The sequence below is a fragment of the Aulonocara stuartgranti genome (genome assembly GCF_965226115.1).
Source record: "Aulonocara stuartgranti genome assembly, chromosome: 20".
NCBI lineage: Eukaryota > Metazoa > Chordata > Actinopteri > Cichliformes > Cichlidae > Aulonocara > Aulonocara stuartgranti.
Genome location: NC_138956.1, coordinates 35,092,966 through 35,106,345, shown reverse-complemented (window position 1 = coordinate 35,106,345; position 13,380 = coordinate 35,092,966). Strand labels below are relative to the sequence as shown.

Sequence of the window (13,380 nt, the reverse complement as noted above, 5' to 3'; positions counted from 1 at the left end):
ACGACGACCGTGATCACGAGGCTGCAGCAGGAAGTAGAGTTGTGATTTCCTGCAGAGATGCAAATTTTAACCGACGGCAGCAGTGCTACAGTGACAGCATGAGCCACAATATAAAGATATCAGATCGACGGTGTTAATGTGAACGCTCGGTTCTGCAATGCATCATGGGGCTTGTAGTTTACAACGATACATTTTTATAGTTCCACAGTGCTGTGCTGTAAAAACTCACTTCATGTTTTGTCCACTGTGTGAAGTTCAGCGAGTGGCTGAAGTCTAGAACCTGTGGACATCACCAGTGAGATGAGATAAGATAAGATAAGATAAGATAACCTTTATTAGTCCCACACGTGGGAAATTTGTTTTGTCACAGCAGGAAGTGGACAGTGCAAAAGTTATGACGCAAAAATTAGAATACAATAAGAATAAATACAGTACACAGCTGTACAGAATAGAATAAAATAAAATACTATATACAGTAGAATAAAATAAAATAAATATACAATAAGATAAAAATAGAATACAAATACAAATACTATATACAACTGAGTAAAAATACAACGATGACAGAAAGGATTATTGCACTTAGTATTATTGCATATGTATGGATGTGTGTGCTTGATCAGTTAAAGTCTTTATTATGGAGTCTGACAGCAGTGGGGAGGAAAGACCTGCGAAATCTCTCCGTCCCACACCGTGGGTGCTGCAGTCTCCCACTGAAGGAGCTGCTCAGTGCTGTCACAGTCTGCTGCATGGGGTGGGAGATGTTGTCCAACAGGGATGACAGCTTAGCCACCATTCTCCTGTCACTCACCACCTCCACTGGGTCCAGAGGGCATCCTAGAACAGAGCTGGCCCTTCGGATCACCCTGTTCAGTCTCTTCCTGTCCCCAGCAGAGATGCTGCCGCCCCAGCAGACCACACCATAAAAGATAGCAGAAGCCACCACAGAGTCATAGAAGGTCTTCAGGAGTGGGCCCTCCACTCCAAACGACCTGAGTCTCCGCAGCAGGTACAGCCTGCTCTGCCCTTTCCTGTAGAGGGCGTCTGAGTTATGAGTCCAGTCCAGTCTGTTGTTCAGATGAACACCAAGGTACCTGTAGCTGTCCACAGCCTCAATGTCCATACCTTGGATGTTCAGTGGTTGCAGTGGAGAATGCTTGTGCCTGCGGAAGTCTACCACCAGTTCCTTGGTTTTACTGGTGTTGATCTGGAGGTAGTTCAGCTGGCACCAGTCCACAAAGTCTTGGGTCAGACCTCTGTACTCCTTGTCGTCCCCATCAGTGATGAGGCCGACTATTGCAGAGTCATCAGAGAACTTCTGCAGGAAGCACTGGGTGGAATTGTGGGAGAAGTCTGCAGTGTAGATGGTGAAGAGATGCTCTGCTAGTTACATAAAATGACAACTCGGATATCAGCACGTTCCAAAAGCTCGACCAAGAAGGAAGTGTTTAATTATCTTTGATTTAAAGTGGGTCACAGCTGATGCTTGTCTGAGGTCACATGGATCATTCCCACAGTCCAAAAGGCCCTTTTGAGGTGAACTTTGAGCACAGGATGACGGACGTCTGGAGGGAGTGTTAAGGCTTTAATTAAAGCAGCACCACAGGGATCCCATGCAAAGGTGCTAACATTGAGTAATCTGAGTCCAAGTGATTAATCTGGGCTGACTGCAAATGAGGAAGTGAAACTGACTAACCTGAGTAAATGTAACCATGCGTAACCTTTTCCACAATCTGATGGGTTTTCAAAAAAGCTTCTAGTCTGTAGGTTTTAGAGCTGGAAGAAACTGTTCGTGTACATGACTCGTTTGTCACATTTGAGTCGAAGCTTATTTTAAAGTTTTAATAATAGGAGTTAAAAGGTCACGCCATCCTTAAACCTTTCAGTTAACAGTAGAGGATCAAATGATACACCCACTGCTTTGAACTCATTTAAGTATTAGAAACTGTGTTCATATCCAAGACACACTCATCAGCTTTCATAAATGCAAACATACGTGTTAGCATTTAGCTGCTGTACTGAGTTTGACCACATTGTTTCTTCATCCCAGCTCTTAGACGGCTTTCTTGTCATTTTGTAGTTAGATGTTATGGTGGAGCAAAATCTGACTGACGCTACTTTGAGTTCATTTTTAGCAAATGGTTCATCGGTCAGTGTTAAATGGCGTTTAAAAAAAAAAACCCCAAAAATGAACCACTCATGTGAAAATGCTCAGTAATAAGTTTGCATTGACGTTGGGTGAGACAGCAGCCACAAAACCTTCGGAAAGCCCGGACAAAGACTGACACAAGACTTTTGCACAGTACTGTATATTACTTACTGTTAGGTATTTTAGTACCATGGTAGCATTTACTGGATATTGTTTTATAGTGACATTATGCAGGAAAACTCTGTCATTCAATAAGGCCCTTTTGTTTTAGTTATTTTTCTCTTTGACCCAAGAATTGATGTGTGAGAATCACAGGCTGGTACAAGGTTGAAATACCACAGAGATCACTCCCTCAGCTACATTAGTTTCTTAATCTTTTAGACGCCTGTTGAAGGCCAAATGGTTTGTTTCAGATTTCACTAATGTAAGAACTCTTCGTTTTGTGCCTTGAAAATATGTCGCTGAGATAATCACAATTGTAGCTGAACTAATAAACTACACAAAGGATGCTTCTTCACCCAAGGGCAGGAAGACGCTGCCTTATCTTGGTCTGTACTGGTTTAAACTGATAATCTGCTGTCTCATGAATTTTACCCTCTATATAAACTGTTGTACTTGTGAATAAAGTTGAGTCACTTTGGGAAGACAATCTAAAGCAGTCTCTGTTTTCTTGTTCTCCCAAGCTGCTCCCGAGCTGCTCGTACTAACACGCTGAATGGCATGCTTGAATATTACTTGAGAATATATTTGACTGTGTTACAGACTAAGGGACATTCTCTGCTGATAGGTGAAGGTACATTCTCTGCTGATAGACGTCCACGCCTCGGAGGAAGCCGATCCACGGAGTAGGCCCTGGAAACAGTTTCCTTCACTTACATTTCTCAAAATAAAAATGAAAAGCTGTTGACGAGTGGGATGGTATGCTGTTGCATGTGGTGTTGAGTAGCACATTGGCAGCACTCCCCATCTGCTCAGTTTTGCAGCTCATCACATATGAAACCACACTGCTGCTGTTGAGTTCTTACTTTTAATTGCAATATTTAATTCTTTTTTTTTTGAGTTGGGGGCAGGGGAGTTCTCTTTTTTTTTTTTTTTTTTTTTTTAGTTTTGCCTGTGAAACTCAAGCTTCCTCTCCTCTGATCGCACCAGTCTAACAGTTTCTTCGCACTTCTGGTGTGCCTCTGGCACTTTTCAAATTGTGTCTACTTCAACATTTTTATTTCTTCTGTTAATCAACAGTCATATTGTTGGTGGGAGAAGAGTGAAAGCATGTCACGCCTTAAACAGTCATTTTCAGGTTAGTTTAGGAAGCTAACGTCATGCTTTTGTGTTTGCTACTATCAGGAAGTGGTCACCTATCTCTGTCCAAAACTAGAAACATACCTACTATTAATAAACAACGTGGTGCATCTTTGTTCTGAAGTCAGAATATAAAGATGTTTCTGTGAAAACCAAACTGGATACAAAGAATCCAAACTGGAAACAAGCTGACGTAAATAGGAAGATGTGATGCAGGGGTTTTGTGGATTCTATATCTGGTCTTCTGAAACTAAATGTGGCCACATTTGACAGGTGCTCTCAGGAGCTAATTCTGGTGCGCCGTACAGGTGCAATGTACACAAATAAACACGCACTTACTAATTAACATATTGAAATGCTGGGATTTAATACCCCAAAACTGGAAAATAAACTTTGTGGACAAGCTGTGGAATTTTCTGACATGTTATTTGGTGCGTTGTTAAAATCAGTCCAAAAGGCAACAACAGCACAAACATGGTCCAGTTTAGAGACTTGGCTGGGGTGAGCAGCAGCTACAGCTTCCTGTGTTAGCGTTCGTCGGTTACGTGTCATTCCCCTAAAAAGAAGTGTTGCAAAGGGGGAAACTAGCTGCAGAAACCAAAGCTGTTTTTAGTCACAGGCTGTGGAGTTGTTGCTGCTGTAAACTTGGACGTTTTACTGTAATTTTTACCACCGCTTGGTCCTGATCATCACTGAGCTGCACACGATTGAAAATGTGGCCTCATACAGCAGCTCAGATGTACTTGTCCTTCTCTCTGTCTGCATGCAGATTATCACAGCAGGTTGTCATGAATGATACGTACGCTGTGGTCAACAAGCCCAAACACGCCCATCCACCCCCATCGGCTCCCACCTACTCAGCTGTACCCCTGTCCAGATCCAATCCTGGAAGCAGGTAAAGAAACTAAAGTGTGCTTTATGCAGACATTTTAGGATTTTGTGATGCACAAACATGTAAAAAGAATAAATGGTTATTGTTTATGAAAAGTCTCATTCCACACCCTAAATCCTCGCCGTCTTCTACTTCACCACAGCAGTTCGTCTGCTGTCGTCTCAGCATATCGCTTGCATCCTGTGTGGACAGATCTTCTGTCACACTAACCCTGTGCTGGTCCTCCTTCACTACATGATCCTTCTCCGTGGTCGTGGCTGCTCAATCTTCAGCTCCTTTGTCCAGTGTATCCGCTCTCCTTCCTCTGGACATGTCCAACCAATCGCAGCCTTGCCTCTCTAACTTTGTCTTATCCTCGCCATTCTGCCTGCAGTCTATTCCCGACCTTTCTTTGTTGCTTTGGCTGATTGACCCCTTCACTCCCTCTTGCCTCTTTACACCTCCACCCTAAAGGCGTGGCATGCTTGCTGGACGCCCTTCCTGACACAACCGCAAAGGGATTTGTCCCAGGATCTTTCACTTGTTACACTATAGAGCCACAAGACCTCCACTCACTGATCATGGCTGTTTTGTCCTTTCAGGACAATGCCCACCTCCCATCACTATGACAACGACCCCAAGAGTGTGTCAGCTGCTCCCATCTACAGCACCGTCAAACCCCGAGCTAAACAGCAGAGCCTGCCACCCTCAGTGACACCCATCTATGACATAGCATCACCGACCGGTCAAAAGCCTGGGGAGGGCTCAGACTATCAGCTGGTTGCAGGTAAGAAGAGGGTGGTGAAGGAGGGGCGGGCGAGTGCTGTTTGGGATTTAAGGGGACGTGAAGACTCGAAATGTAAGGCAAGGCAAGTTTATTTGTATAGCACAATTCAACAACAAGGTGATTCAAAGTGCTTTACAGAGACATTAAAAACAACAATAAAAAGCATGATTTAAAATTGATTAAAAAAATCAGTAGATAAAATCAGTAGTTAAAATATAAGTTTTGAAATTTAAGCTTAAAAGTGTGGATTTGGTGCAGCTGAGAACAGGTGAGTCTTCAAACTGGATTTAAATAAACTGAGTGTTTCAGCTGATCTGAGGCTTTCTGGGAGTTTGTTCCAGATATAAGGAGCATAAAAGCTGAATGCAGCTTCTCCGTGTCTGGTTCTGACTCTGGGAACTGATAAAAGACCGGATCCAGATGACCTGAGGGATCGGGAAGGTTCATACTGGGTCAGGAGGTCACTGATGTATTTTGGTCCTAAACCATTCAGAGCTTTATAGGCCAGCATCAGGACTTTAAAGTCTATCCTCTGACGGACAGGCAGCCAGTGTAAAGACCTCAGAGCTGGACTGATGTGGTCCACTTTTTTGGTCTTAGTGAGGACTCGAGCAGCAGAGCTCTGAATGAGCTGTAGTTGTCTGACTGATTTTTTTTTTAGGTAGACCTGTAAAGATGCTGTTACAGTAATCAAGCCTACTAAAGAAGTAAATTCACTCTTTTCTTCCTGCAGCTGAGAAATCTTCAATGGACTGTAACGATTATGAAGATTTTTCCTCTTCAGTCTCAGATGTGACCAGCTTCTGTTCGCCTGGTAGCATCGGTCAGTACACCTGTTCTCACAGTTAATGTAATAGTACCTCATTTTGTTGTTCATGTTGTCACACCTCACAGACTCATAATTTCAGGTCTTTCCCTCTCAACTTTTTGTATATAGACACTTGTAAAGTTATGCTTGGCCAGTGTTGGGACTAGAGATGGCACGATACCACTTTTTTATGTCCGATACCGATACCGATATCATAAATTTGGATATCTGCCGATACCGATATGAAGCCGATATCGTGTTTTTTAATCAACAAAACTGTTTTTTAAATATCTTGCTGCATTTTGTATAAGTTCATACTCAAGTTTAAAACAACAACTACACTAAAGCTATTCTGTTATACCTGTATGCAAAAAAAAATATTTCATAGTTCAGCAATACTGATCAATCTAATAAACTTAAACCTACACCATCCTCCCTATTCTGGTATTTTAAAGAGTACTTAGCATAAATATTAAGCAACCTAACTAATAGGGTTCCAACTCCCAGCAACAACAAAAATAAATAAATAAAAAATAGGGAACCACCCCTCACGCTCCACCTCATGATGCTTAATCGACGTAATCAACCTTAATTTGATGCAGTGTGGAAAAAAAATACACAGAAATCAATTATTTTTCAAGAAATATTAAATAGATTCAACATCTTTCTTCAACAAAATTGCAGACTGCACAGATGGTACCTTCCCAAAGGAAAAAGTACTATAGCTTACTAGGGTATATTAGACTTAATAGTTACTATATACAGTAATTGACTTCTATACATTTTACATCAGATTAAAACTTTGGGTGTAAGATTCAGATAAATATTAAATAATTAAAAGCTAGACATTTTAAATGAGAATAAGAAAGAAAAGTATGTCTTTGTGCCCCCTTTTCCCTGTTCATGCCCTATCGGCCCCCCTGGCTAAACTTTGCTAGATCCGCCCCTGCACAGTTACCAGCCGTCAGCTATGTAGAAAAAGATCCTCGAGTAGAAAGTAATAATAAATAAATTCTAACAACAGCTGATCAAGCTTAAACGTTCTGCTGTTGTTCAGCCGCTGGTTTCCTCTGTCTGGTGCAAAGTGGGCCAAAAGCAAACTAGAGACACGGACTCGCGACAGAAAAGCCGATCAGCTGATTTAAGCAGTTTCATGATTGAAGTAGCAGCCGGAGAGCGAGAGGCAGTCGCTTGTTAAGCTTAACGCAGGAATGCTTTACAAACATTCAGAGATGGACTTACACACTTGCTTTACTTCTCTCGGGATAACTTTGTCGGAGATGAAATGCGGGGTTGCTAAGCGAAGCTCCACATGCTATCCAGACCACCGACAGGTCCCGCATGCCACAGCCGCTCTATCACGTGATGCATACTGCTCCGACGTGCTAACGTTCTGAGGTGAGTTACGGCGTGTTGCAAGTTTTGTGAGGTGCTTTCGTGATATTTAATGGATCGGATTACATTTTTTATTTTTCTCCGATATCCGATCCAGTAATTTAGGTCAGTATCGGACCGATACCGATACGTAATATCGGATCGGTCCATCTCTAGTTGGGACTAACGCGTTATTAAGTAACGCGTTACAGTAACTACGTTATTATTGTGGTAACGAGCACAGTAACTAGTTATTATGCCAAAACCAGGAACGCGTTAGTCGTTACTGGGATTTAGATAGGCTCGTTATTCGTTACTTCGTGTGGTGGCTATCGCGGAGCTTCCACAGATTCAGTAACATTAGCAAGTGGTGGAGGCCAGCAGGTGGATGAGGGAAAGGGGAGGCAGGAGGAGGAGAGACCCGAAGCGGCCGCCGGTCCGAGTGTCAGGTGAACTGAACTTCAGGTAAGAAGTTATGACCTGCAGTCTATCTGGGTCAGATATAAACCAAGTTTAGGTGGAGTTTATTTTCGTTATGCTGACTTTTCTTTACTAGCTAGCATGACAGAGTTTCTATACAGCTGGGTGGGTGCTATGTTACTGATGTTAAACTTTATTTTGTTCATAAGGTTAATTATTAGAGTTGCCAACCGTCCCATAAAAAAACGGAATCGTTCCGTATTCAGAGAAAATATTACGCGTTTCATATTGAGGTGAAAAGGAACACAGTTTGTCCCGGACTTCAGCTACAATGAAAAAGACACAAAGCTGGAGTTATTCTGTGTTTACGCTGCACAGCTGCCTCTTCTTCTCTCATCCTCTCCCCTCCCTCTCCCGTTTCTACTTCAATCATGAAACTGATCAATGATCAGCTGATCGGCTTTTCTCTCTTGTTTGTTTATCGCCCACTTTGGGCCAGAAAGAGGAAACCAGTGGATGTCGCGCTAAACAACAGCAGCACGTTTAAGCTTGATCAGCTGTTGTTAGAATTTATTTAATATTAATTTCTAGGATCAGCTGATGTTTGCTGGAGCCACAGCTGTAAAGCTGCTGGTCATGATGTTGGTTTGGATATGTGGTGAGAGGGAAACATGAAGATGGAACCAGGAGATGTCCTTACTGAATCATCAGAGCTGAACAGGTGATGGAGAAACAGGTTTACCTTTTAGGTGACATGAATGAGTTGAAGGGAAGTTATGAACTGTTTCTGAGAGACAAATAACACCAGGATCCTTTTTTATGTAGCTGACAGCTGGTAACTGTGCAGGGGCGGCTCTAGCAAAGTGTTGCCAGGGGGCAGGTAGGACATTAACAGGGAAAGGGGGGCACAAAGAAATACTTTTCTTACTTATTCTCATTTAAAATGTTTCGCTTTTAATAAATAATTATCTGAATCTTACAACAAATGATTGATAGATTGATACATATATACCATCAGAACAGTGTACATCACTGTCACAACAGCGTTTGTTTTCATTCAAAGGCTTTATGATTTTTCCTATAATGGCGGGACGGTCTCTAGTCAAAATGCCCGGGCCGATTTATTTATTTTTTTGTCCCAGTCCAGCCCTGTATGCAGCTCATCTGCAGTCTGGTGTTGCCTACATCTTCCTATTCAGACGGCAGAATTTCTGAGTTCTGAGTACAATCAAAGCACCACGACTGCAGTTTTTGTGTTGGATGTAAAAGGGAACATGACGCTGTGACGTAGGCTAGAATCATGGCGGCGGTCAAAGTTACTTTGCCTAGTAACTAGTTACTTTGAAAGTAACGAGTAACTTGAAGTAACTGAGTTACTTTTGATAGAAGTAACTAGTAATGTAACTAAATTACTATTTTAAAGTAACTTACCCAACACTGCGCTTGACACATTTGAACACACTCAGTAAGCATCATCTTTCTACACGGAGAAGGGGCATCGTTTAACCCAGTCCAACTCATTCCTAACCTAATCAAATACTCTGTGGATTCTGTAACTAACCAGCTAACACACAAGAAAAAATAGAGCAAAAAAACGAAAACAAACACAAGATCCTGAATGGGAGATTCCACACTCTCGGTGCCGGGCTCGGACTACACAATATGTGTGTTGTAGTGCTCACTGTGTCACATTAGGCCAATTAGAGAGTCGGTGTGTCTAAAAAGCATGTGTGTAAATATAGGTTGAGTAATAGCAACTAAGAAATGTCATTTTAATGTGTATGTAATGATATAGTGGTTGCATGTTAGTGTTTTAAGGGCATGTATTGTGCTCATTCTAGCTTCATATATTATTTTTTTTTATCCAAGGACTCAATGGGTAGTTGGCAGGACTTGCAGTTCAAAATAATTATGTCTTTTACTGGTGCTGTTCATCCTCAATCAAACTCAAGCCACTTTTAAGCTAACATACTTCTGACTGGCTGCTGCTCATAGGCAGAAAGTCTTTAAGCTAAGCATAAGAGTGACAAGAACGACAAGAAATACTCAGACTGAGATTTCGGTGTGGACATTAAGCTTTGGGTCAGGACTTTTTTATAGAGAGTAATGTGAACCATGTCTGACCTCTGTGTAGATGGATCGTCTCAGACGTTGTCTGGGCTCAAGTTTGGTCGGTTTTCAGTTTCTTCTTCCCGCCTGATTAATGTGTTACACTCTGCCCATCAGGGACCTTAAAAATGAACTTTCTTTAAGAACAATTTAACCCTCGTTCAGCATAGACACAGCTGTGCTAATGTGTTTTTAACCAGTCTAACCATAGCTAGTCACCAGGTATCACATCTTTGTTTGTCAGCCATTCAAACTATACTAACTCTCCAAACTGTTATTTAGTTTCCATCTTAGTTTGTGTCCAAAGTTTAAAACATGTTCTTACTGATGTATTTAATCTTTAGATGGAAACAAACTAGCTAAACTGCTAGCTTCTAGCTAAACTGCTAAACGTCTAGCTAAACATCTAGCTAAACTTTGTAAATCCTCTCTTTCATGGATGAAAGAGGATTAAGCAATATTATAAAACCTGTGACTAGTTACACTGATCATTTAAACTCTGTTGCCCAACCCTGGAGACCTGTCAGTCTAGTTAAAAATGTTTGTTTGTTTGTTTGTTTGTTTTTTTTGTCACACTGTCACTTTGCTGCTCTTGTTTGCACATTTGCACGTGCATTTTGTTGTCTGCTGTCTGTTAACAAAAAAAAAGAAAAAAAAGTCATCCTTAGATAGTTAGTTAGTTTTTGTTAATTTATGTTGTAATTCATGTTAGGTCAGTCTGTCTTGTCTCTGCTAGCCAGCTAACTACGCCTCTTAGTTAGCTAGTTTAGTGTTTTCTGTTTATTTATGTTGTAAATTTATGTTGCATGTAGCACCTTGGTCCTGGAGGAACGTTGTTTCGCTTCACTGTGTATTAACTGTGGTTGAAGTGACAATAAAGTTGACTTGACTTGACTTATTTGCTGACTGGGAACCACTTGCTGACCAGCTGGGGAAAACGCATTTTCCCAAGTGACTGAGGATTATCAGGGGGTCGCGATCTGGTCAGTAGTCCTGCGAAGAGAGAAAGAGTTTGGACTGTTTAACTCTCTGGTCTCTGTTTTTCAGAACTGAAGGAAGATTTTGCTCCAAAAATGAGTAAAGCTGTCAAATAGGTGCTCTTGGAAACCTTTTGGGTGTTCCATTGGAGCTTTTCTAGCTGCTCAGAAATAAGGATTGTTTTATGTTTATTACTATTATCTGACAGCTACACTGTGGTGTGCTACTAACTATTTTAAATTTTGCTTATGAATACTGAACATGGTGTAGGTGGTATGGGGGAGGTGATGGTGATAAAAAATGTGCTAGTTGGCAGTGGTGATGACAGAAGAGAAGACGGTTTACTCACAGTTGGACTGCTCTCTTATTGCTGCATTTGTGTGTCACATAGTGAAGTTATACTTTCTCTGATTTTCTTTATTTTGTTATTTTTCAGGGTTTAACTGTCGGATTCAGAAGCCCAGAGGACCCAGAGATCCTCCAGCTGAGTGGACTCGGGTGGAGAGATGAACTGGTTTAACTGGTTTATCAGAGACTGTTGGACTGGACTGGACTGAATTAGACTTGAATCTGACTGTTTGTGTGATTTGATTTGCTAAACTGGTGTCACTGTGATCATCTGACCGGGTTCAGAAAGCTGCCTGTAAATATTTATCGAAATCATGCTTGACGTGTCTGTATTTTATGTATTTAAAGGTTCAATTTACCTTTTTGGTGGGAATAATTTAATATGTTAAATATTTCGAATAGACGTTTACAGACTTTGACCACAATCTTAAATCATATTTGACCTCCTGACCAGGGGCTTTATCTTATTTTAGATGTTGAATCTTCACTGTCACTATCATTTGAAGACACAAAAGCTCAGTATCACTAACATTTGATTTTGTAACGTGAGTGTTAATGACAAATTGTAAAAATAAAAATGGAACATCACATCTGCTGAGCGTAATTAATTTTTTTACTAATAAAGGATTTCTGTTAACTATAAGGTTTCATGGGGGAAAAGGATTAATTTGGCTCAACACACCTTAAGTTTTTATATTTGAAGGTTTTGTGCTTTGTACATTTTAAACAAATGCTACAAGAAGCTGATCCACGCAGGATTGCTTTTCACAAAATGGTGAAAAGTAAAAGATAAAACCTGGTTCTTTGGTTTGTGAAGTACCTAAAAAAAGGAAATTATATCAACAAGTGAAGTACTCTCAAACACACCAAAGCAGAAGTCCTCGAAGTCCTTAGAGCTAATCTCAGTACAGTCAGTCACTATGGAATAATATTCCTGGTTGGTTGCCTACATTTCCCATCATACACCTGATGGGATTTTTCATTAGCTCCTGCCTGCAGCCAGGTTGTCCAAACGCCACACCTCATATTGGCCTTCCTCATGTGCTAGATTGCACATCCCTGACTCCTCTTGTCACTCTAAGGATGAGCCAAGGAAACTGGGATTTAACAAAATAAAACCACCTTGCTTTGCAGCCTCATTTTAAAGCAATTAAATGAAATCAATTAAATATATTTGAGCCAACTGCATCATAAATAGTTTTGTTCGAGCCCTGCAGCTGTATTTTATCATCTCATTTTAGTGCTCCTGACTTTTTAAAATATATTTAGGGTTAAATTCACAACAACATGAACACATTTGTTTTTAAAACACAAACACATGGTGAAGAACAAAGTCTGAGCATGAAGCTGAAACAGCTGCTGAATACAAAGGCCTGGCTGTTTGTAGAGGAGTCCTTCCTCCTGAGGAGTACCGCCCCTCTTTAATACACGGGGGCAAAGAACACATGGGATGCAGAGGCAGCCTCTTCACTTTGTAATGCAGACTTTCAAGTAACCCGTTCCAAAGCAACCTTGATGACATTACACATGTTCCCTATGAAACTCACTTGTTGTGTATGTTTGTTGAACCTGGTGTCTAAAACACAGTGTCCCAGATGACCACCAGGAGGCAGCAGAGCAACACCAACCAACAGCAGGAAGGCCTGGAGCCTGTTGGTGTGTGAAAGCAATAAAGGGAAGAAGAAGAACAGAGGCTCCCGAAGCAGTGTGAATGAACAGAAAGAACACACTGAGGGAGGGAAAAAGGTGGTTTCAATTAAACTTTTGGCTTCACTGGACTGTGGTCACTGTGTGTGTGTGTGTGTGTGTGTGTGTGTGTGTGTGTGTGTGTGTGTGTGTGTGTGTGTGCACGTGTGTGGGGCTGTCTTTGTGAGAACCACTGTCAGTTTAAGACCTTGTGAGGACATTTGCTGACTTTGGCACAGAGCTTCAAAGAGCCATGTGAGGGTTCAGACCTGGTTTCAGGGTTCAGGTTTGGGTTATTTGCCACAGCGACATGTGGACACACTTGTATTACTCGTGTTGTGGGAACATAAATGTGTTCACACAACCACATTGTGGGAACGCAACTCTTTTAATTGGATAAAAAGAAGTCCCCATAAAGCAAATCATCAACTTTTAGTGTGATGCTGGAAATGAGTCAAAGTGATGTCCTCTGAAGTGATGGAAACACAAAAGTGTGTGTGTGAGAGAGAGACTGACATCATCAGATCTGAATCAGGTTCAAAAAAAGAGGA

General features: G+C 41.3%; 1 protein-coding gene across 2 annotated transcripts in view; it reads left to right on the top strand.

Annotated features, from left to right (window-relative positions):
• The window catches only part of ptpn18 (protein tyrosine phosphatase non-receptor type 18), a 36,622-nt gene extending 24,887 nt beyond the window's left edge, over positions 1-11,735 (top strand). For both annotated transcript variants that reach the window (XM_082519996.1, XM_082519995.1), the window contains exons 13-16: positions 4,218-4,343; positions 4,922-5,106; positions 5,840-5,929; positions 11,232-11,735. In XM_082519996.1, the coding sequence (XP_082376122.1) occupies positions 4,218-4,343; positions 4,922-5,106; positions 5,840-5,929; positions 11,232-11,305 (475 nt within the window). In that variant the 3' untranslated portion in view covers positions 11,306-11,735. The remainder of the gene's footprint in view (positions 1-4,217; positions 4,344-4,921; positions 5,107-5,839; positions 5,930-11,231) is intronic.
• Positions 11,736-13,380: the final 1,645 nt, after the last annotated feature.